At 34.0% G+C, this 25,817-nt stretch overlaps 1 protein-coding gene across 4 annotated transcripts in view; it reads left to right on the top strand.

Moving 5' to 3' along the window:
- The window catches only part of FSTL5 (follistatin like 5), a 706,657-nt gene that overhangs the window by 624,388 nt on the left and 56,452 nt on the right, over nucleotides 1-25,817 (top strand). For all 4 annotated transcript variants that reach the window (XM_038559137.1, XM_038559135.1, XM_038559136.1 and 1 more), the window contains 2 exons: nucleotides 11,376-11,525; nucleotides 23,209-23,316. In XM_038559137.1, the coding sequence (XP_038415065.1) occupies nucleotides 11,376-11,525; nucleotides 23,209-23,316 (258 nt within the window). The remainder of the gene's footprint in view (nucleotides 1-11,375; nucleotides 11,526-23,208; nucleotides 23,317-25,817) is intronic.

Here is a 25,817-nt window from a genome sequence, read left to right as displayed (position 1 = left end):
GGATCTTAGTAATTCGTCTTCAAAATTTTATTAAAACATTTTTAGGGGACACACTACAGATTGTTCAGTAAATTAAAGGCAAAACCTAAAGTTCATCTAGGACTTGCCAAACAGCACAGCAATCATCCATTCCCTTTTTAAATCTCATCTGTGCAGTGCTAAAGAAAATGGACACGAGCCACTATCGAGTGGCACAGCTACTAGCAGTCCAAGTTGCCTGAAATCGCCACCAAAATGTTTCTTGTTTCAGGAACTGGATCCATTTCCTGACTCTATCTTAAGTGTACTTTCTTCTGTCCTGAAAAAGACCCCGAGAGGCACTCCTACCTCGCCTCTATTTTGAGATGAAAAATGTACTCCCTCTGATAAGGGCAGAAAGAAATGAGCTTAGCATATTTAAAAATCTATACACTAGTATCATCTTTATTGAAAAATAGTAACTTTTAATGAGTAAGTCACCCGGATCAAAGGTGCCGCACAAGGACTATAGCTAATGGTACTGGAAGAGCATTGAAGGTGACAGATGGGAGCTACATGGACATTACAAGTCACTGTATCTACTACACTGATGCTAGTGTAACACTGTGTTATCAACTGTACCTCAGTTAAAAATAAGGAACTCTTTAATGTGTCATTTTCAACATATAGCTATCCACTAATATAATTTCCTAAAAAGTTATTTTACTACTTTATTTTACTTCCAAATAAGTTCAAAAGTTCACTTTTGGAAAACTTAAAGGTGGAATAAAGTAGTAACATATCTGATTAGATATTCTGTAAACATTTTAAAGGATTTGTTTGCATTGACCTACATTGCAGAGGTGGTGGTGGTGAATTCTCACTCAATATGGTTTTCATGTTAGTACTCAAGAATTTTTCTGAACTGGATAGTGTGGCGAATCCCTAACTAATTCATCAGTAAAGAAGAGACAATACAAAATACAATTCTGTGGGCTATATGAGAAGTAAAGACTTTGTTTTAAAGACAAAGGATAATTAAGTAAATAAGTAAATAAGTAAAATAAAAAAATAAAGACAAAGGACAAAGAAAATGTACCTTTGGTTTGTATCTTCCTACCTGTAAGTAAAGTAGGTGCAGAACTAAATTGTTATTTTAATATAACATTTATTTCTAAACGTTTGCAAAATATGCTTTAAAAATGGGTCTATTTGCATGGTTTTTATTTAACTGACACAAACATAGCAAAATACATAGGTGTATAAATTATTTGGGCAGTATCTTTTCACTATATATCTGTAAGAAATCAACTATAAGGTCGTTTGTGAAATAATTAAACAGTCAGTAATATAAATCATGATAAATAATTTTTAAAAGAGTAATGTCTTGAAAGGTACAGTGTAAGGTTTTTCAGGCATTCTAATGTGTAACAAATTTATGTGTGCCTTACAATAGGGTTTAAAAACAGGAATGCATAGTTATCCTATAAACAGCTTTATAATTTTTGAAGATAAATCTAGCACCCTTCAAAATAATTTGTTTTGGTAAATAATAGTCTTGCAAAAACTATTAAGCCTGCTTTCCACATAAGGCACTTCTGTGCTGGACAATATGGGAAGATGGAAAAACTCGATCAAAATGACATGTCGCCATCTGCATTGTGAGATTATGTGCTACAGAAAAAAGTTCAACTCCTAAATGACATTACATTGCATTTAACCAAATGCAGATACTTCAACAACTGTAAAATTAACTCAATTTATGTTTTTATGTCAACATTTTTAAAATAGTTACAAGCAAATTAAGCTAATCAAAGGAAGAGATTACATATGCTATTTAAAAAGATGATCAATAAAACCTGTGTTGCTCTGCTACTAATGTCTCCAAAAAAGAAAAAATTGTAAAATACACTTTATCAAATCTTCTGTATCACTACTAAAAAAAAGAAGAGATAAACCTGTAAAGAAGGAAAGGAGATCTTATATTGTTTTTGATATTCTAATTGAAACCGCTCAACACTTTTCCTTAAAAGTTTAACTTTTTTTTCCTCTTCATCCTGTGGACTTGTAACTATAAGAAATAATTTAATTTACTCCATTTTAATATAAGAATTTCAAAGCATGAAGGTAAATTAACCCAAAGAGATTCATTTACAATGTCTTCTAAAAACAAGCAATTGTATTTTGACAGATTTCATTTCTCTGTGCTCCGATCATATTACTTAAAGCAATTATAGATTTTGAAATAAATAAATAATACCTATGAAGTGGATAATCAGGAAGGCAAAGAAAATGAATTGCACAAGTTGGTCTGAGGTTATAAAACTTAAGTTCAGTTTTGGGAACCATGTTTTGCAGCCACATTAACAAACTATCTTTAACATTTAAGGACTTTTATGCAAAATTTATGATAGAATGCATTGCTTCAAACAGAAGAACCCAATCAAATGATGGGAAGCTATTAACAGAGCTATTATGCTCTTTAGCCAAAATTTAAAAGTCTATCTTACAGTGACAAAGTCTCTCTCTTCTCCAAGTTAAAGAAAGACTAGATATCCAGCTGTCAGAAAAATTGTACAGCGGAATGTGTACATTTGGCATTTAAACAAATGCTTTATTGATGTCTACTAATCAATAGTTGGAAGGACCATTTGAACAAGTATTTTGTGCTGCTACTTAAAGAAACTAGAATGTAGGACATATTTGAAAGAAGTAAGCCCCATCGTCCCATGATATTCATTAGTGTTCATAATGATATCATGGTTATAATGAGTTTTTCATTATTTTAAAGAAAAGTTTGCGTATTTAGCTCAGCTTGGTTGCTCTCATTTATTCTTTCTTTTCTTTTTCTCTTTTGTTTCCTTTTTAGTCCCTTACCTTCATGTGTTATCTGATAAGAAAAAATTTGTTAATCTTATTTTTTTTTTCTCTCTAGCTAACCAACATACTAGTTGTGCTTTGTAAAACAAAGTCAGGAAGGACCATTATTACTTCTATACAAATCACATCTTCATTATATTAGGGAACAAAATTAAACACAACTTTTCTTCAGTTTCAACTGTCCCCACTGTTCTTTAATTAAGTTATACACCATGAACCAAATGGGTCCCTATAATTTACACTCTCTGATATCCACCATATTTGTCCAATATTTTTAGTGCCTGATATTAGCGTTTAATACCAACACCTTTAAGCCAAACTATTTACTGATCCTTCAAACTAACTCAACACTGGTTTTGATGTTTAATTTGGCCTCTCCATTATCCAAATTGATGCCTTTCCCAGCAGACATTAAGTTCCTGCCCCAGGGACTCTCAGTGCCTTCTGGCACCTGGACCAAACCCTGGCCAAGACAAGAGAACCAGGACACATTTGCAAAAGACCTGCAGTTTTCTTCTCTTATATTCTGTAGACATTTGAAATTTAGTACTCTAAAAATTTATTTTTTAATTGTTATTCTTATCTAATGTACCTTTTTTTTTTCTTTTTTGAAAACAATCTACGAAATCTCCTCAACTCCCAGATGAAATGAGAAAAGTCAAGTGATTTGCTCAATGTCACAGAACTACCAAATGATAAAGGGAAAAAAAAATATTCTCTTGCATAATTCTCTCAATGTAACAATTATTCCATACTTAAAGTAACTCTATGAAACTCTTAAATATTCAGTGAACTTCTCTCCATAATATTGTTAAAATTAAAACAATGTATGAAAAATACGTAGACTATTATAGTTTCATGAAATATAGACCCCAGAAATTTTCTATATGAAGATACCAGGTATGGGACGCTCGGGATGGCTTAGTCAGTTGAGTGTATGCCTTTGGCTCAGGTCATAGTCCTGGGGTCCTGGGATCAAACCCCACCTCAGGCTTCCTGCTCAGGGAGGAGTCTACATCTCCCTCTTTCTCTTCCCCTCACCCCTGCTCATGTGCATGTGTTTACTTTCTCTCAAATAAATAAACAAATAAAATCTTTAAAATAAAATTACAACTAACATTATATCATTTGACCTTTCCAGATATGGTTTTATTTAATGTGCATAATAATCCTATGTGATAGATAATATTGTTATTCCACTAAGGTAAATGAGGGTCAAAAAGAGTATTTACACAGCTAATGTGAGTGCAAAGCTGGATATGACTTCTAGGTCTGGTTGACCTCAAAGCCTGTTTTCATAACTTCTCCAATATATTGTCCCTAAAGAAACTGGTTCTCAATTTATGACAGTGTAATGTTATCAGCTCCATTTTTATTGTAACACTAAAAGACATAAATACATTCTTCTTCTGCTAAAAGAGAGGATGAAATATCTGTAATGTGGCCTTTGTAATTTTTATATCTTAGGTTCAAAATCATGCTGTAGGTGGTTTTCTAAGATAGGACAAATGAAAGCAAATCACCTCCTACATTTCCATGACTACCTATGCTTTGAGTAGACTGTTTATGCACTTTAATAAATGAAATAGCAAATAGAATTAGATAAATTAATTTTATGTAATTATAGAAAAACATCAGTTGTACCGCTCAGGTTATAAGCAGTAATCTCAATTGAAAAATGATGAAAGTACTTAAACTTCATAGTCTTTCTTTTTTAAAAAATGGTCCAACAGGGACATAACCACTGATGTTAAATTAATTGTACCTTATTGTAAGATCTCGTATTTTTTTAATATTGCAGAGCAAGATCAACAGAGGACACTGTCTTCAGTGTATTAAAAAAAAAACTTATCCTTGATTATATATATTTCCACATGGCTATGAAAAATATCCTAGAAATTCTAACCTAAGCATTCCAATCAGTACAAAAGAGCCTTTGTTTCATTTGTCTTGATTTATGATAAAATGAAAAAAAAAAACTCACTGAGAATAATTATTTGCATTGTATTGATAAAGTGAACACTTTTTAAAAGTGATCCATTATTCACTTTTCTACAGATTTCAATAGACTCAGATTATGATAGTCTGGATTTTAAAAAGAGAAGCAGAGAGGCAGAAAGAAGACTCAAAATCAAAAAACTTAAACTGTTTTGGGGAAAAAAATCACGTTGGTTCTGGTTCTCAATCCATTTTCTTTTTTAAGTAGTAGATATTTTTTATCCCAAGAAACCTTCCAGGCAAGTTTGACACCACCCAAACTGGTCTAAATCCTGGTCAAGGAGATGTAAGTCTACTGATCATATGAGGACGTGGCTATTATGGCGATGTCAAATTGCCATGAAAGGTTCTAAATGTTTATTTTCGATTTCTAGACTATTCTCAGCTTGGTAACAAATGATATGCCAACTGGCAGCTGTTCAGAGACAACATTTAGAATAGTCCTGCTCTAGAATTCAATTCCTCAATCATTCTGGATGATATGGCATGACTGAGGAATATATACTTTTGAATTTTCTTTTCCTATGATAAGTGACATTTAAACAAGTATTTACTGAGGAAATACTGCACCTTCACTACCGTGTTTGGAAAATGTAAAAATCCGGGAATAGCAAATTGAGGATGATAGTACACGGTTATATTTCAAGTTATGTGGCACAAAATAAAATGCTATGGAAGTTCAGACAAGAAGAAAATCAGTGAGACCCATAGTTGTTAGGCATGAGTCACACAGGTATTAGAAGTACGACTGCCAAATGTACTGAGAAGAATTTGATTAAGAAAATGTGTGGTGTGCTCTTTAGCAGATGTCGAAAATCGTTGGCTTTTATGAAATTTTGGTGAGAATATTCTAGCTAGAAAACAGACTATTTGTTGGAGAACAATGAAGATTGGAGTTATACATTTACAATAAGATTTTTTTAATGTTTTTCTTCTTCATTTTTTTTTTCTTTTTGCCAAGACCCTCTACTCCTACCATTTCTCAATTACTGCCAAAGGAGGGAACTATCTCACCATTCTTAGGAAGCATGACTGCTAGAGAAGCAGAAAAAATTAAATGATATACAACTACTAAAATCAATTTATTTTGAATAACTAGTGAGCACATCAGTAAGAGAACCGGGTCTACAATATATCCACAAATTTTTAAACTTAAATGCTACATATTGATCAAAACATCAAACTGACTTTCTCTCATTCTTTGACTCAATATGCATTTCCAGTAATTACTAGGAGTGTCTACATACCACCCTTGAGTGAATCCACAATGCTGCTAAATTCAATGCCCAAGTTAGGAATACACATCTTAGATCACTTTATAAGTTATATACTTATTTCCACTTTTTTATAACGATAATGGCAGCTCATTTTTATTCACAGATCTGTATGTTACTTAATGCATTTGTATTCTAAATTATGCAAAAGATCACAGATTTACTTTTCTGTGTATCTTAGAGACCCTACCCTATCTGTATTTCATTACCTTGCCTTTTTAGTGCTTTTGTTTCCTATGCTCCTAGGCCTGGCATTCCTTATATTATTGTTTATACTTATGTTCTATAGATAGGCTTATGCATGATTATTATTTTAAATTTTACTTTGTTATTTTATTCTGCAATAATCTTTCTTTTAGTTTATAGAATTGCTTCGTTTTTTTTTTTAATTTCCTAATATAAACCAAACCTTATTATCTATCTCTAGATAGATAATCTCTATATCATCTGTGTGTCTCTCCCTAATATCTATCTACTATCCTCTGTCTGTAATTTACTTATATGGGTTCATGTATGTGTGTATGTATTTCACCCTTTTTAATTTTCTATTTAGTTTTGAATCACCTGTAATATAGTATACTTTTTGCTATCATGTCTCTATTTCAAATTATGCATTTAACAGATTTTTTTTTCTGTAAAGAGGCTGATAGAAGAAGACCATTGATTGATGAGGCCACAGATTAATATCTTTGTATCATCTGACCATGATTACAATAAGATAGTGAGCATTAATACACTCTCACGATGCCTGGGTGGCTCAATGGGTTAAATATCTCACTCTTGATTTTGGCTCAGGTCATCATCTCAGGGTTCTGAAATCCGGCCCTGTGTCGGGCTCTGTGCTGGGCATGGAGCCTGCTTACGATTCCTTCTCTCCATCTCCCTCTGCTCCTCTTCACCCCCTTTCTAAAATGAATGAATGAATGAATGAATGAATGAATAAATAAATAAATAAATAAATAAATAAATAAATAATAAAATGCACTCTCAAAGGAATTTAAGGTAAAGGAAATAGAGTAAAAAAACCAAAACCTAGGACTTACCTTTCCTGAATCATAATTAAGGAACATAAGATAGAAAAGCCACTATAGACAGAATTACAGGATTTCAGTGGTAAGTAGGATAGGGATATACCCAAAAATGGGATCAACAGCATTGTTTTTTTTTTTTTTTTTTTTCTGCAAAGGTCCAGATAGTAAATATCTTAGGCTTTGCAGTCCACATGATTTTTGTCTGTCATTATAGTGTGAAAGCAGTCATAGACAATGTTTAAATGAATGGATTTGGCTGTGTTCCAATAAACCTTTGTGTAAATTTGAATCCCCTATAATGTTTACATGTCACGGAACAGTATTCTTCTTTTGATTTTCTTCAATCATTAAAAAATGCAAAAAAACGTTCTCAGTTGTTGGGCCATGTATCAGAATAGGCAATGGTATGAATTTGGCCTGGGGCCATTGTTTGCTGATCTTTGCCTTACAAAAATGAAAGAACATTTTTGGAAGAATCAAAGTCTGAATTGCCAAATGCATCAGAAATTATAAGCAAAAAAAAAAAAAAAAGAAAAAAAAAAAAAAAAAAAAAAAAAAAAAAAAAAGAAATTATAAGCAACACAGGCTTTATTTCCACATATAGTTTTGCACGATATCTCTTACATAGTAAGTACTCGATGAGTGCTTCGCCAACAAGAAGTAAAGACTAATGATTGGAAATTCTGAGGCCACTGGTGATCTTTCCTCTTTTGAAAGAGGGAGGATGATGAAAGTCAGTTTGAAGTATGAACAATTTAGACTGAAGGGTCAGGAAATGGAAGTACATTTCTAGACACCTTAGTGTCTGAAGAGAATTAGTTGAATGACTGGAAGGGAAAGAAGACAAAATCCAATTAATGTCTCCTTATTCTTTGCTTCTTAAATTACAAGGGAGTGTTCGTGTTTGAATAGTTGGAGACATGACTACAATTACAAATTAAATATAGGCCAGATCTTTCTGAAGGCAAAGGACAGTGGACAAATCTGTGATTCAAGAGAAGGATGAGAGGAGGGGATAATGACAGAAATTTACTGAGTTGTATGCAAGGGAAATGGAGGTGCTTGTGACAAATAACATTTGTCCTCACTATGAATGATGGAAGATGTGCTGAAAGGAGGATTATGAGGAAGGACAATGAGGAAAAGGAAAGAGAGATTAGAATTTAGAGGTTTGATGGGAAAGTGATTTTTTAAAAGATTTTATTTATTACTTTATTAGAGAGAGAGAGAAAGAGACATCTATTGATCAAGCAGGAGGAAGGGCAGAGGAAGAGAATCTTCTCAAGCAGACTCCATGCTAAGCATGAGCCTGACCTGGAGATCATGACCTGAGCTGAAACCAAGAGTTGGAGGCTCAACCAACTGAGCCACCCAAACGCCCAGGGAAAAGTGTTTTTAATAGACAACACAATAAATAAAAATGGCAAAGTCCTATAGAAGATGAATGCAAATATCCACCTATTTGACCTACTTATGTTTAACAATCAGGTATCATCAACACTATTTTAATTGTTAAATCCATACTTCTATCATCACTAGAAACATACCCTGTTTGCCTTTAAAATTTTGGAAGAATATATGTAATTGAATATAGAAATGATGTAAAGGGAAACAGATGAATTCTAACTATGAACTAGAATTATCTTTTTCTTATTGACCCTCATCCTTATTAGGTCTAATATCTTATTATTTCCTTTTAGTCTAAATGGTGGGTGTACATTTCTATAAAAAATGATTTAATTAAACTTCTTGATCTAATTCCTGACAATTTTCCTCATCAGTATGTATTATCTTAATTTTATTTTGCATCTTTGTTTTTTTTTTGAGCTCTTCCTTTGTCTCATTAAATGCCTAATGCATGTGAAAAACATTCCTCTAAAATTCCTATCCACAGAAATAAATATTAATCTATGTGATTTGAAAAAATAAGAGTGCTGTTGTAAAATGGGACCTAATAGACTATAATCTGAAATAATAACATAAAGTGAAGCAAAGAAAACTCAGGGTGGCTGTCAGGAAACTTTTAATGGCTTTGTAAAAATGATTGTGAGGCTGGTCAGGGACATCTAATGGAGACAGCATACAAATAGGAAATAATTCCCAGCAGAGCAGTTTATTTTACTGTTGAATAGTTTTGTAGCAAACAAAGGGGTGGAAATTGCTCCTGGTTCGGCAGTTGTTTCACTGACAGTTATGTGTCAGGTCACTCACACTTCCTATTATTTTGGCAGATTTTGTTGGTAGCTTTTACACGACAGCAAAGAATTCATAAACAATTTTTCTATGTTCAGAGCCTTTCATCGACCTCAACTCCCACTCCCCCCCCCCTCATCTTCATGCCTCTCAAGTACATATTAAGAGTCCTGGATTCTCACAAAATAGGTTCTTGTCAAAGATATTTAATATACTTCTGGAGAAATATGTTCGGCATAGAAAATAATGTTTCAGTGAACTGATGAATGAGACTATTCTGTGCATGTGCTGGGGACAGATTTCAGGTTTGTCCTGCCTGTTGAAGGGGGCCGTGGACATTGCTCGGGATGACCCCTACTGGTAATCATGTTACAGTGATTAGGGTACATTCTGTGTAATGGAATTAATGTCATGCTTCCAGAACTGCCAGAAGCACACATTGGATGTTTAGTTTTCGATTTGTTTGGTTCTGTTCTGGAAGCCTGGAAACAGCCTGTACTGTTTAGAGGAAAACACTATCATTATATGTTCCCCGTGTCTTGACTGTACCTGGCAACTTCTGGACTGAATCTTAAAAATTAGAGGACATTCCAAGTTCTCCCTGAATCAGATCTGAAGTTTTAGAGGAGAGAAACAGCAGACCACACACTGAGCTCTCCTTCCAAAGTGCTCTGGTTTTTACATCATTATCTAAATTTTATGCAAACAGATAAGGCACCTACTATGCTTGTGCTCCCCCAAAAGGTGTTACTGCGGCATATCCATTTTAATTACTATATGACAAATGTGGTTTATTTGCTGTCAGTATTATCTTTAGAGTAAAAGAATGCTAGTGGTGTTGATAATGAAAACCTTGTTCATTGTGTTACATGGTTATTAAATACAAATGGTGAATGGAATGTCAGCCGGAAAAAAATGTTTTTATTTGAATTAAAGAAGGAGAGTATTCTAACTTAAGCGTTACTGACTGGAATTATACAAATCAATAAATTAGACATCTGTAATCAGTGATCATACCTAAACCATAAAGCAAATGAAACGCTAGAATCAGTGTTTATCATTACATCGTTATCATTATATAAATATCATTACACACATATTTTATGCACAGTTCAACAGATCTCTCTTCTCCAGTAGTTTTCTAACTACAGGTAAGTTGAGAAAATTACAAAACCAAAAGACCGGCATATAAAAGAAAAAACCTGAAATAAAAAATGAGCTAATGATGTTTCTCCCGTTTGTGATGTGTCTACCAGCATGGATCACAAAGGCTTAAATATCCCTTTCACATTCATGTATTGACAAAATTCAGGAAAGGAGGAAAAGAAGGTATTTTTTTTTTTTTTGGCCTCATTTATGGCCTTCTTTTACAAACTCTAAATATTCAACCAGAAAACAATTGAGGGTGAAGGAGCAAAATAAAAATCTACTTGGGCAGATTAAAAGATAAAATGTGACCTTGCTACCGAATTGAAAAATAAAATAAGCATTCTGAATAGCTACCTAATTATAATTTTTCTAAGCTTCTGATACTCCACAAGTTAGAAAACTTCGAATCATTCCTGGTGGATATGGTAGTTTTTGAAAAGATCAAGGATATGCCATGGGGGCAGCCACCGATGAGATAACCTCTAAATATATTTTAGTGTGACATTTAATGCCTGGTAAAGAAGCTTGAGATTAGAGGATTTGAGAGAAAACATTGGATTTATTATCTATTTCTGAAGTTACTGAATTATGAACAGGTAATAACGAATGAAAGGATTATATCCTGTTAGAAATAAGTGATTAAGGTCATGATGAAATTTATATCAAAGGGTTATTCATATTGATTTATATATACATTTAATGAGCTTGCATATGCACTATATATTGTTTTATTTGATTTAACACACACACACTCTCTCTCTGTGTATGTATATATTTTACTTTTGATACTTAAAGTAGTAGTAAAGCATCAAACGTTAATTTTGCTCCAAATATGCCGTACCCATGATATAATTTAAGATATTCATTTTATCCCCTATTTTCTAAATTATAGGATGAAGTCTGTCCCAAAGCTGAAGGAGATGAAGTTCAGAGGTGTGTGTGGGCCTCCGCTGTTAATGTCAAAGACAAGTTCATTTACGTTGCACAGCCAACTTTGGACAGAGTCCTTGTTGTTGATGTCCAGTCCCAAAAAGTTGTTCAGGTATGAATGATCCCTGCTTTTGAAGATGATTTGAAAAAAGAAATTTACTTGTATGTAATTCTTTACCAAGTAACTTGCCCATTGACATTTGATTGCCATTGATAACTTGTTTCATTGCTTGGATAACTGGAAAATGTATGCATTTTCTGCACACTGTCCTCTCTTTCTGTTCCTTCAGCTTAATGAATTAAAAAAAATAATTTAATTTTTCTTATTTTCAAAACTTAGATTCCATAAACACATCATAATACTAACGCGGCTAGTTCCACAAAAATCAGTCTCAGTTTTGCTTATTCTGTTCAGAGCTACATAAGTTCCAGTCAGAGGCTAATTAAGGTATTTCTATTACCATTCCAGAAACAGTATTATCTCTTTCTTACTTGATTCTTAACAAAAGCCAAGATAATAGTAGACTTCATTAGATAAATGTAATTTAGTAGGCTTTACTATAGTAGTTAAACAAGTAATATGTACTTAAGTCAAAGACAGAGAAAAAAATCCTAATACACATCATCATGGTCATGGTTATAAAAAATCCATTCTGGTTTAAGTTCCCAAATGTTTCATTCCCTGCTCTTTCTGAAGTTGTTTAACTTGGGCAATCTATTTGTACTCCATTGCACATCAACTGAGGGGTGGTATAGGATTTGCTTCTAGGCAGTCTGGCTCCAGTTACTGGGCCCTTGACTCTTATGACCTCCTGATTCTCAGAGAAAACAAACTTAAAACAGCTTTATTAGATATGCATAATCCGCAAAATGGGACTAATAACTGTACATATCACATCAAGTTGTACTTAGAATTACCTCAATTAATGCATATAAAACATTTATAGAAGATCTTGGCATATAGAAGTGCTTTATATCTATTTACTATCAAAATAGTTCTGAGACACTGGAAGCTAACCATTCCTTATGTTTACAAAGACCTTTTCTGGCATCAATAATGTTTTCAAATCGAATATTGAAGTAGCCCCTCTCATGATTCCTGACTAGAACCACAAAAAGTGGTAATGAGTTCATGTTAGGGCTTTTCATTCTAAGAGTCCTTAACAGCTTCATATGAAATCCCATCATCCATCTCTCCATCCACTCATTCACTCTGTGTACATTTGTTGATTGCCTACTGTGGCTATGTTTGGTATTACAAATAAAAGAATGAAAAGTGTTTTTATTGAAAATAAAAAAAAAAGGATAAACAAACAAAAAGCAGAATCAAACTATAAATACAGAGAATAAACTGATATTAGCCAGAGGAGAGGTAGGTAGGTGGGGTTTGGGCAAAATATTGAAGAGGAGAGAGAGATATAGGCCTCCATTTATAAATGAGTAAGTCATAGGGACTAAAAGTAGAGCATAAAGAATAGAGTCATGATAGAGTAATAGCCATGCAATGGGACAGATAGTAGCTATACTTACAGTGAACATAGCGTAATGCACAAACTTGTCAAATCACTAAGTTGTACAACTGAAACTAATGTAACATTGTGTGTCAGCTATACTCAAAGATTAAAAAATAAATAGAAATTTTTTAAAAAAATATGCTCACAATTAAAATAACTAAGGATGGACTCATGTAATTAATTGAAAGACAAAAAGAAAATTGCTGGACAGAATAACAAAAATCTAGCCATATGCACACTATGAGGTATACTCTCTAAAAAGGTAAACGAAAAAGTGACATTTAAGGACAGTATAGATAATGCAGGAATTCTACTAACAACAAAACAATAAAGCTGGGGCAGCTATATTGATGTGAGACTTTAAAAGGAACTTTAAGGCACAAAGCATCAGGTTAAAGCAAGTTACTTGATAATGATAAAAAGAAAATATAAGACTAAAAACGTATGTGATTGCTTACAATTTTATCAAGTGATTATTGCCATACTACTAGTAGAGATTGGCATATGATCAAAAAGAGATTTTGATACTTCAACACTTGATAAATCAACAAAATCCACGCTATATGTGAACTGAACACTGTTGCTATGCTTGAACTAACATACGTGTGTGTTAGCCTTTGCATCCGGCAATGATCAAATATATTAATAAATAATAGCACATATTAAATATAGTGGCCCTGCAACCAAATATGACAGACTAAGTAGCTTATAAGCAACAGAATTTTTTTTTTTTTTTCTCACAGTTCTGAGTCTGGAAAGTCCAAGATCAAAATGTCAGCATGGTTGTGATCCTGTGAGGATCCTCTTGCTGGTTCATAACTGGTGCCCTTTCACTGTGTCCTCATGTAGCAGAAGGGGTGAGGAATCTCTGATGGGTCTATTTTATGAAAGCACTAATTCATTCAGGAGGGCTCCATTCTCATGACCTAATCACTTCCCAAAGACCACACTTCCCAAAACCATCACCTTTGGGGGTTAGGATTTCAGGATATGAATTCTAGGGGGGACACAGACACTCAGACCATAGCATTCACTAAGTGAAGCATTTAGTAAAAATGACCACATGGTGAGCTATAAATTAAGTCACAAGAAATAGTAATGAAAATCGTTTCATACCCATTCTCTGACACAACATTACGCTATTAATAACACCAATGTAAATGTAAAATACTAATACCAATATCAAGTAATATCGGTAATCATGATTAAATATGTTGAATCCAAATAAGACTGAGCTGTCAGGGAATTTAGCTCCTTAATTAAAAATAAAACTGTAATAGATTAATTTAACTGGATAGTTTTAGAATTTAGCTGAAGAAAATTAGAATAATCTGAATGAAAGAAGGAAAGTATAAAGAAATGTCTATAAAGACACAAAGGAATTAACATGTAAAAGGTAAACATTGAATTATTCAAAAAAAGACTAATCAAAAGGAAACTGGGAATTTTCGCAAAGAACGAGGACAAAAGTCACAATTAACATTATTAGAATTGAATAAAAGAATATATAACCACGATCCTAGCAGAGAGTAAAAGAAACTAAGAAAGTACTAAGGTGAAAGTCATAGTAGTGAATTTTGAAAAACGAATGGGAAAAAACAAATTAAAGGGAAAACATAAGTTAATATGATGTAACCCAATAGGAATACAAAAGGAATCTTGATTTGAGAGTTCTAAAACAAAACAACAAAAAATATTCCGTCCCAGATGGGTTTAGAGGTGAAAGCTGACCTGTGGCAGACTTTCTTTATCGAAGAAGCATAAGAAGCTTCTCTGGATGCGTCTTGCCTTATTGCCTCACTTGCTACAGCTACCTTCCATTTGGAGAACAGAAGGGACCAAGAATAACCTACCAGATAAATTCCTGTTGTAGGAGAAATGTGAAAACTTAATCCTTGCAGCAAAAAGGCAGAGGCTGTAGAGTGTTCCTGGGTTTGCTCACGCAGCTCTGGCTGGGTGTATGGTGTTGTTGATGGTACCCTTCGTCATTGAAAGGGAAAGGTTTTGAATTATAGGGGCTGCTGAATACCTCACCAGAAAGAAGGGGTGAAAGAGCAGCTGCAATGACTTGGGCCACTCTGCAGCAATCGGTTCTACAGAAATTTAGGGATGACCATTGTTTATAAAATGAAAATCAAAAAATAATAAATAAATAAATAAATAAATAAATAAATAAATAAATAAATAAAATGAAAATTTTCATACCGGTACATTCAGTCTAGTATTCTTTCCGATAGGAATACTACTTCTTGAAACTTATTGTGGATTGTAAATACCAACCTAAAAGTTTAGATATATACCACAGAAGATTTTTTTTTTAACTAAAATTTTCTAGGTTTTAATTTGTCTAAGTTTTCTCTTTCAAAACTACATATAATTTCAGTCTGTGAGCCCTTTGGATAATTAATTCCACATCTACTCCCTGCTGAGTAAAAGAATACATCCTTATATTTGTCTTAATATTACCTTAGGGTATGTAAATCTTAGCCCTCAAAAGTGCATGTTTAAAGGTGAATTATAAATATCCTAATTGTTCTATTTTTATACTTGAAAATATTTCGTTTCTTAGAATTATAAAAATTCCCTCAAGGTTTTCCCAGTTTAAAAACAACACGACAGGTTTTACAGACCTAGATATTGAACCCTTTGCTTATAAATTAAGAATCCAAGTAGTTCAAGTTCTAAAACTATTTAAGGAAAGATCATCTCTAACTACTTAAAACACTAAATTAAAAACAATGATAACTACAACTTTGTGATTTGAGCTGTATTTAGATCCAAGGACAGACCGCACTCAAAGTCAACTGCAAAGTACAAAGTTAATTTTGTAAAATGTTAAGCATCCTTTCTCAATTTGACCACTTTTCTCAACTGCGGCTAGAGTTGAAGTCAGTCTTTTTTGCATCCAAGTGAAGTTATACTTCCTGATTATGTGCTGTAGCTGTTGATTTATTTCTTCCAAAGCTGTGTATATTATACAGAGACAGCTAAGAATATTAATTATAACAGAAATTTACTTAGTCTTCTCCCAAACATGATAGAAGATGCCACAGAATTTTCTATAGTGTGGATAAAGAAATGGAACAGTGAAGTTCAAAATCAATCTTGAAAAAAAGAAAAGAGAAAAAAAACAGACCACTCTTATTTAACTTTAATCTTTCAATCTTTCTTTTTCAATCTAATTAAAGTAGATCCCCAGTGTTTTATCCAGACCTTATCTAAGAAATCATATTTCTTCTTTTTCATGCAAATGCATGCAAAAGACTGTGCAGATTGGTATTAAATGTGTATTTAGGATTAAATATTTAAAAATTTGGAACAGCTTTGTTACATTTCATTATCAAAATGACACATATTTTCTGACAACATAAGATTTTCATGAAATTCAAGATAAAATATGCCATTAGAGTATATTTGCTTTCAGCGGATGCAACAGTATTATTTTTATCTGCAGCTTAAAAAGTAAAAGGTCACAGTCTTTTAATGGAATCGGTGATGTTGGTGTTGCTTTAAACATCAAATGTATATACATTTTTCTTACTGTGGAATTTTTGTAAGAGTGGCAGACAGGTGATATTTGGCTGTTTTAAAGAGTGACTAGTAAACAACTGACCTCATTTTGTCTTCTGTGGAGCAAAATCAGGTTCTGCTTGGATGCAGAAGCGGCTTGTGACACCTCGGGAGTATTCTTAAGTGTCATCAGCAGTCTCCTCTAGCCATTAGCACATTATCTTGAGAATCGACATCATTAGTTTAAATTAGGTTCACTTAATTAGCCAGCTGGTACTCTTCTTGTCAGGCTGATAAACAAGCTGTGCTTCACTGTTCCTTCATGTCAGGACGACACCCCAAGTTTTGTGTATCCTTATTGCTATGATCGGTGTTGCCTCCTCACAAAATAAGCCATCTTTATAGAAGTTGATGCAACTGGTCCATGACCCGTATAGCATATACTTTAAATATTTTATATTTGTCTCATCTCAAGAAGTACTGATAAATCTGCATAACACTGGGTATGTTGGTATTATGAAGGAGTTAAGGTTTGTAGATTGACAAAGAGGAAAAGAAATCTTATTGTATAAGCAATTATATTCTTAAGCAATGTTTTAAAATATTAAAGAAAAATATTTTAGTGATATCTTTATAAAGCTACAAAAAGACCTTTATTATTATTATTATTATTATTATTATTATTATTATTTAGTGTATTTTAAACATTTTAATGAAAGAATGGAAGAAGTTAATTCAACATGACAATAGAATACTCTGAAAATGGTACTTACATGGAAAATTAAGAAATGGATTTTCAGACCTGCATTTGTAGAGTAGATCACGACTGTTAATTAATTATAATAATGACATATTATAATTTGAAAGATATTTCTTTTTTTATATAAATTTATTTTTTATTGGTGTTCAATTTGCTAACATATAGAATACAACCCAGTGCTCATCCCATCAAGTGCCCCCCTCAGTGCCCGTCACCCAGTCACCCCCACCCCCTGACCACCTCCCTTCACTCCCCCTAGTTCATTTCCCAGAGTTAGGAGTCTCTCATGTTCTGTCTCCCTTTCTGATATTTCCCACTCATTTTTTTCTCCTTTCCCCTGAAAGATATTTCTGAAAATGTTTAAAAGATCAGTTCATTTTTGGAAGTAGGATTGTGGCCTAATTATTTGCATACCACCAGGCCAAGCAAATGCCCTGTGTGCAGAAAACTATCGTGTTTATGGTATGGGAGAAAAATTTCCTACCTATAGTAGCAGAACCTTTCATTTAGACAAAATCTTACAGAATCATTCATTAGATCTAACCTGATTCCCTTTGTTCTAGTATGGCCTGGATTTGAATCACCTGCTACAAATCAATCTTACTTCCATAGGCTTCTCCAGGCAAAGCCTGAAAACCATTTCCCAGCAGAACAAGATCAGTAGTTAAATGCAAATTTATACAAAGTAGTGAATAAGCAATCTATATAGGTTAATTCTGAGGAGAAGGATGAATATATATGGAATGTTTTCTTCCAATCACATATTCTTGAACATTGTAATTCAATTTATATCATTTTTTCTTGATAAATGGTTGGTAGTTGCAGGAAAAAAAAAAAAATATATATATATATACACCAGTAGTCTCCAGAGTGGAATGTGTGTAGCATAAGGGAATGAAAGGTGATGAGTTGTGAGAAGGGAATACTAGGATGTCATTTATACATCTTTTTATCTTTTAAAAAAAAATCTTAAGACATTTTATAAATATTTAATACATGGACCAACATGGAAGCCTAATAAATTCATCTGTATGCTGAATAGTGATGTAATGCACAGTGGACAGGAAAGCACCTGGAGAGGGAAGTGGGAGTTTTACAATAGGAAGGGATCGATATTGGTACTTGAATTCACTGTTGTCTGTACAAAGGGATTATCAATACGGCATATCTGAACACAAAGATTGTTATGAAGATTAAATTAAAATAATTTGTATTCGAAAAACATTTTAAAAAACTTTTGTTCATAATAAGTATGGTATAGAGCATAATTGTCTTTCTTAAAATAATAATGATAATCTTAATAAGGTTTGGAACGCTGTTTAATTTTCGCAGTTTGCTTTTCCTAATTAAGTAGATTTAGAGGTCCACTAATTGTCGAGTACTGCTATTTTCAGGGTATTATTCTAAGTGCATAGGTTGTATTATTGGCTTAAAAGCAAAAAAATCTTTCTTGGAACCTAGAATCTATGGGATATAGATGGACATGAAAAATAGAAATACTAAAAATGTATATTATATAATATGTGCTCTTGTAGTAAGTGCTTTGGAAAAGATAAAAGTGGTAGCTCAAGACCAGGTGGGGCTGGGAAAGCTAAGGGTGAGGGGATGTGCCCAAAATGAAGGCTGACCAAGGGTTAAGCAGGGGGAGTAGACCGGCATCACTGAGAAGGTGAGTTCTGAGCAGCGAATGTGTTGAGGAAGCAGACATTGGGCTATCTAGGGGAAGACCATTCAGGGGCAAAGCCCTCCAAAAGGCAGAAGTATGGCTAGCATGCTGGATGAACAGCAGGAGGCCCAGAGCACCTGGACTGGAGGAGTAGGTGAAGGCGCCAGAGAAAGGAGACAGAAGGGGCAGGTCAGCCAGGGCTTGGTAGTCATTCGAAGGACTTCTGGCTTTACTCGGAGGGAAATGAGAAGACCCCATAGTGTTATTGCTCTTATGATCTAATAATGCTAACCAAAAAAAAAAAAAAAAAACTTCCTAACAAATCTGTTGAGAAAGGTGGTGAGTATAAAGTTTGAAGTTAGAAACCATGGGGTGAGGTCTAGAGGATAGAGCTCTGTTCTTGGGGTTGCAGGGGAGGTGCTGCAGAGGTCAGTATTTAGAAAGCATATAGAATCCTGTTTCCTGAGAATGTGAGGCACGGGAGGGAGGGCAGTCAAGGATAATAGAATCTTTACCATACCTTTCATAAAATGTGGAGAAACATTTCAACTATTTCACAACACAGAGTCTTATAGGTTTAATTGTTGCAAGAGAGGTAATACTTTAAGTATCAAATATAGTGTCTTTCTCTTTTACAAAAGCTTATGATCTAAACTTACTCATCATTTAAAGTAATTTCCAGAGTATACTAGGAGCTATTTTGTGAAATCCAATACATGCAATTTATTCCTTTCAAAAGTTGACAATATAAGTAGGAAAATATCTGTCTTTTGGCTGAAAATTGGGTATGGCAAGATTATCCTAAAGATGGTTGTTTGGAAATATTTCTGTCATTGTTACATGATTTTGTTGCTGAAAACCATGTAAATGTTCCTTCTGTAGAATGTGTTATACCTGTACACTTGAAAAGTTACAAACAGATTTTTTTTTCCCCTAAGAGTTAAACATTTTCCAAATAAAGCATGTCAGAGGTATTTTTCTCCATTTTGGATCTGCATATCTTTTTCATTTCTGAGGAGCTATTATAACCAAACACCAAAATATGTTGAATTTCATAACAAACCTTTAAAATGCTGAAATATAAAACTATCCAAACATTTTGGAGACTGTTGAGTAGATATATTTTTTAATCTGAAGCAGTTTTGAAAATTGATATTTTTTTCTCTTTCAAATACATGTATCTTAATAATTTGAAGGCAATTCTCTATGGACTGTCTTTTGACATCTCCTGGAACATATTCTCATAAGTTGACTTCAAAAAAAATAGTCTCTGCCTTCCCATTTATTAAAATATTCATACTTAAAAGCTCAAAGCATCACCTCCTCCCCTTATCCTTCATTCTGCTTTGTACTTCTTCCTCTGACCTTTCATGGCATTTGGTCCGTATTTTTATTTTGTCACCTGCATCTAGTCATTCTTTCACCCTCTAGCCTATAGAATCCTTAAGGACAAAGACGGTGTTTATTTACTTTCTCTTCTAGGTCTGAGATCCTTCATTTGCTAAATAAGGACACTATATCTCCAACTTCAAAACATTACAATACTAATTGTCATGAAAATACCTCTAGTTCAGGTGCCTGGGCAGCTCAGTTGGTTATGTGTCTGCCTTTGGCTCAGATCAAGATCCCAGGGTCCCAGGTGCGAGCTTCCCTCTGCCCTTTGCCCGATTTGTTCTGTCTCTTCAGTCTCTCTCAAATTAGTAAATCATAAAAAAAAATCTTTAAAAAAGGAAAAAAAAAAAGAAAATGCTTCTAGTTCAATTAACTTTTCTGATAGTAATAGTAACATTTCCATGGCACAACCTAAGCACTTCATATTTACTACCTTACCAAATATGCAGAACAAGCCTTTCAAATGGGGTCTGATTATTGTCTCCATTTTATTAGAGAGGAAACTTAAGCACAGAAAAGCTTAGTAACTTCCTAAGGTTTTTCTTTTTTTTCACTTAAGTGAGGATGCTACATTTGTAGTCAGCTTCCGCTGTAGTCAGCTATAAGCATGGAGTATACTGTCTCTCCCTGATTCTCAGCTAGGTCTGTAACACTTATACAGACGATACTGCATGTGTTTGGGCCTGTGGATTTCTTTCCATTTTCCAAAAGAGAAAAAGTAAAGAATGTATCTTATACGTGAGGCATAAATAGGAGGGCAACGTATCCACGTATTGTCAGGAATTAAACTATCAACTAGGAAGGATGGTGTCTCATCTTCAGAGAGGTTGCCACATGGGGGATAACGACAGACTATCAAATATCAGCTCTGCTGATCGCCTGCTGGATGATTTCTGGGAAGGCTGAGTCTCCATTTCTTATGCTGTTTTATGTGGATATTAACCTAACCCATGGACTGTGGTATGCCCATAGAGGGTCGTACTTAGGAAAGAGATCAGTGAAAGAAAAGAATCTTATGAGAGCTGGCAAACTGGAAATGTTTATTTAAATTGTTCCTTAATATTTAAAGTTATCTAAAGATCTTTGCTCTTTGTGTAATTGTCTCTTAATAATTGAATAATAATGAGGTCTTTGTTAACGTTGCTTTTGTTGTTGAGCTATTTTATCTTTAACATTTTTAAAGACCTTAGGACTATTTCTTTTTAAGCCGCGTGCAAAAGAGGGCAACTGTTATAATCACACATGGATCAAGTTTTACATATAAAGGGGAAAAGATGAAAAATCAAAGGAATCTTATTGCTTTGTTACTCGTGTAATGATTAATGATGGCACTTCTGCTATATATGCGTTGAAATAATCAATGAGTACATGAAGAATTTAAATGAAACATCTGGCATTCACTGGATTACAATTAACAAAATACCAGACTATCTCTTAAGCAATAAAGCCATTTAATTATCTCGAATAACATCAAGTCTAGAGACAGTTATTCTAGGTTTGTGCCGCAACTCAAGGTTGTTATGGAGAATTCAGTCTCTTTTCATTTTTTTCCTGCCAAATCCTCAAAGTGTTGTGTGGCTTTTTCCTTCTTAATCTAATTGTCTTGGCCTCAAAATGACTTTGGAAATTAAAGCTTAATGTTCTCGTATGATAACATTCAAAGCAGGAACAAAGAGAAAGTATGGTGCAATATCATTCTCAGAAATCATTCATCATATGAATTCTTACCATGTATAAAGGAGAGTATGTCACATGACCAGGGTAGCCTCTGGAGAGGCTGGGAAACTTGGCATCTGTGAAGGGGAAATAGGCTTACATCTCTGATGCTCACCAAGTGGGCCACCTTCCCTGGAATCATTGTTGGGCACCTGGTCCCAAAACAATATAATGGCTCTGTTAGGAAGAAAGTCATGAGGACACTAATACAGAAATGTTCAAGTAGGTCTCTTGAGAAGTCCAATAATTAATTCAGTAATCCAAGAGTATTGAGAATTTTAAATAGAAAAAAATTCAGGTCAAGGTTTCAGAAGATAAATACTTCCATAAGACTAAGTTGCCAACATGTGAGCTAAAAAATGAGCCTTCACGTATTCAACCACAACTGTAGTTTACCTTTAACTAACCCACTGAGAAGAGTATTACATTATGAACTGCGACTTGGGAAATTCTCTAAGGATATTCAACAGAGCCTCGGAAAGAAATGCTTTCAAAATTGAATAAAGGTTGTTTTATTGAATACAATTGTTTTATATTATAAAATTAGAAAAATACATATAAGGAACTACTACAGGAAATTACTTGAGAAAGGCATTAGCCTGAAATATAAATAGCTTGAAATTAAGGTGAGTGAAATAACTTCCTGGCAGCAATTTCTTTTCTGGAAGTTTTGTTCTAAGTAAATGCTGAATATTATAAATATTGGCAGAAAAACACATTTACCATATCAAGTGTGGTTCAAAAATTGCTTTTACTTCTTTCTGTGATTTTAGATTTCTCGTTAAGGAAACTAAATTAGGTAATCTGTCATTAGGGTTACCGCCATACATCAGATTGCAGGCATTTTAGCATTATAGATGGCCAAATCCCATGACCAGCATTAGAATGAAGAAAACCTAATAGTATAAGCATAGCTCTTACCTGTGTTCAATAATTGAATAAAATACACAGGTTAATCATTTATATATTTTAAGTTTCTAAATAGCTTATCCATGACACACAATCTGCATGGGTAATGAAGGAACATAAGACTATATAAAACTGTGTGAAAACATCCTTGCGTAAAGTATTATATTTCCAAATTAAACATATAAAGGTTTAGAAAATCAGAAAATTGGCAACATAAATTTTTAATCTGACAGCTAAACTCTTGTTTCTTTCAAAATTTCTGGCATAGTTTAAAACTAATATTTCAGTCTGAAAACATTTTCTTTTTTTCAATTCCCATTTCCTACAGGCAGTAAGCACAGACCCTGTACCAGTTAAATTACACTACGACAAATCACATGATCAGGTCTGGGTGTTGAGCTGGGGTACCACGGAAAAAACTTCTCCAACACTGCAGGTAAGCACATTCCAGTATATTTGAGAAAAATAATGATTTTTAACCCTTCATAGCTCACTGGATATTTATGGTGATCTTCCGTTGGAGGACTGTACTTTAATCATATCTAGATTTGCACAGAAAAGGAGGGGGATAAAGTTAATACTAAAGTACTTGTTTGGATGGGATAATATTGCAGTACATACTTATCAATGGTTAGATTTATATGTAAAAAGAAAAGCCAATGATGATAAAACTGATGCCATTAAGGAAAAACGAGTCATAATTTACCTTTCAACAATCCCCTCCCTCCGTCCAATTTTCAGGAGAATTTTCTTGTTTCCATCTCTCTTCAAAATAGGGCATGTGAGCTAGAGATTAAGAGACTTGGACAGGCTCAAGGCAGATCTCTATCTTTCCCCAAACAGATAGTATCTTATTATCTGAGCACAGGCTCATTTCTAATTGGGGAATAACTGGTATAGTCTTTGTGGAATTTGCTTAGGTTTTTTTTTATTTTTTATTATTTTTTTATTTATGATAGTCACAGAGAGAGAGAGAGAGAGAGAGAGAGAGGCAGAGACACAGGCAGAGGGAGAAGCAGGCTCCATGCACCAGAAGCCCAATGTGGAATTCGATCCCGGGTCTCCAGGATCACGCCCTGGGCCAAAGGCAGGCGCCAAACCTCTACACCACCCAGGGATCCCCTTTGCTTAGGTTTTAAGGTTGTTTATATACAACTTGACAGAGAGAGGAAAAGTATATATATATTTTGATGATGTCTCTTTGGCACAGTTTCAATTTCAGGAGTTATAAGTTTAATGGAAAACTGAGAGGGAATGAGAAGGAACATTTAACCCTGAAAATGTGTTTTATCTTTGTCTCAAACTACCTGGTGATTGTAGCACTGCCCTGAACATTTTCTCTTCTTACAAAGTCCCAAATCATTAACCTTTGGCCAGTTTTCATTGTCTATTGAGTACAATGTTTTTAGTTTTAATCAGTTATCACTAAGAATACATATTTCTGAAGTATTTTTAATTTTGCAATATTTAACTTACAAAGGGTAGGCCTCCCGAAATGGAATCTTTTAAAGGAACTATCAGAATGACAGGGCATTTTATTTTTCATTAGAAATATGTGTCATTTGAAACATCTAACATATATAATAATATTTCGGTTATCTATTGTGGCAAATCAAATCAACCCCCAAATTTAATGTGTTAAACAGAATTAAAGAATGGCTTATTACCCATAGTTCAGTGGTTCTATAATCTGTGGATTTTGTAGGCACGGGTAGGGAACCCTCAGATGGCTGCACGCCTGTGATTACACAGCTGGGTGGCTCAAAAGGGCCTTATCCCCCACATCTGTCATGTGAGAGTGGTGAGTAGCTGGGTGGCTTGGGCCTCCTGCGTGTGCCTACTCATCCTTTAGACTGGCATCCGCAGCATGGTGGTTCCAGGTTATAAGACAGTGGAAGTTGCAAAGCTGATTAATATCTAGGCCCTAGAATTCTCACAGAGTCGCTTCCACCAAAGTGAGTCGCACTGCCTTCTTAGATTTAGGAGGACGAAGTAGCAGAGCCTGTCTTCTGATGGAAAGACTACAGTCTTCATTGCGGACAATTGTTTGATCTATCACAAAATGACAATATTGTCCGGTTATTTGATATTTTGCACTTAAATCTTGACCAGATAAAACAGGTCAATATATATGATTTTAAAAATTCACTCTTATGAATTATTTTTAACTCTATTACCCTTAAAGTAAAATAAAGACAGCTTATAAAAGTAAAAAATATGTATGTATTTTCTTTTAAAGTTGTATGAATTTTCAGTTTATCATGTTCTTTGGAACTGAATCCTTCCCGTCCACTTTGGTACTTGCTCCTTTGATAAATTAATAGCTTTCTCAGTAGGGGTTTCTCAATAGCAATCCCTCCATAAAGCATTTTAGGCAAACTCCTTTAATATCGTACAGAAAGGTCAGAAAAAGGCTTTGAAAAGGAGTTAAGTAACTTCTCACATATTATTCAGCCATTTATAAATGGCTTCTTTTACTCTGAATGTCCAAAAAATATATATACTTGTAAGATTTAATGAATCTTAAATATTTGTTGGGTGGAGGGAAAGGTAGGTCTCACCTATTTTACCTGAAAATGTAAAATAAATGTAAGAATTGAGAAGTACTCTTGAAATAGTACATAAAGATTTATTTGCATAAAGTAACATTTATACACATGTTCATACATAGATATATGTGACAGATTAAGTAAGATCGATAGATACATGGATAGTTAGATAGACAGGCTGACAGGAAATACAGGGTCTCTGGATCAGAGAACAGACATTTCTTCTTCCAGGAGCATGCTAGCATTCGCAATGCATCCCCCATCCTTCCTCATGGGGTGACGTGGTGGGAGACTAATGTTACCCTGTATATACAGCATAGTGGTACTAACAGGAGAAGGACCCTGGAATTATGTGTCTCAAAGGCTTAAAAAAAAAGGCTGTTGACAC

The sequence above is a fragment of the Canis lupus genome, chromosome 15, assembly GCF_011100685.1.
Source record: "Canis lupus familiaris isolate Mischka breed German Shepherd chromosome 15, alternate assembly UU_Cfam_GSD_1.0, whole genome shotgun sequence".
Lineage (NCBI taxonomy): Eukaryota > Metazoa > Chordata > Mammalia > Carnivora > Canidae > Canis > Canis lupus.
This window is presented reverse-complemented; position numbering and strand designations above follow the sequence as displayed.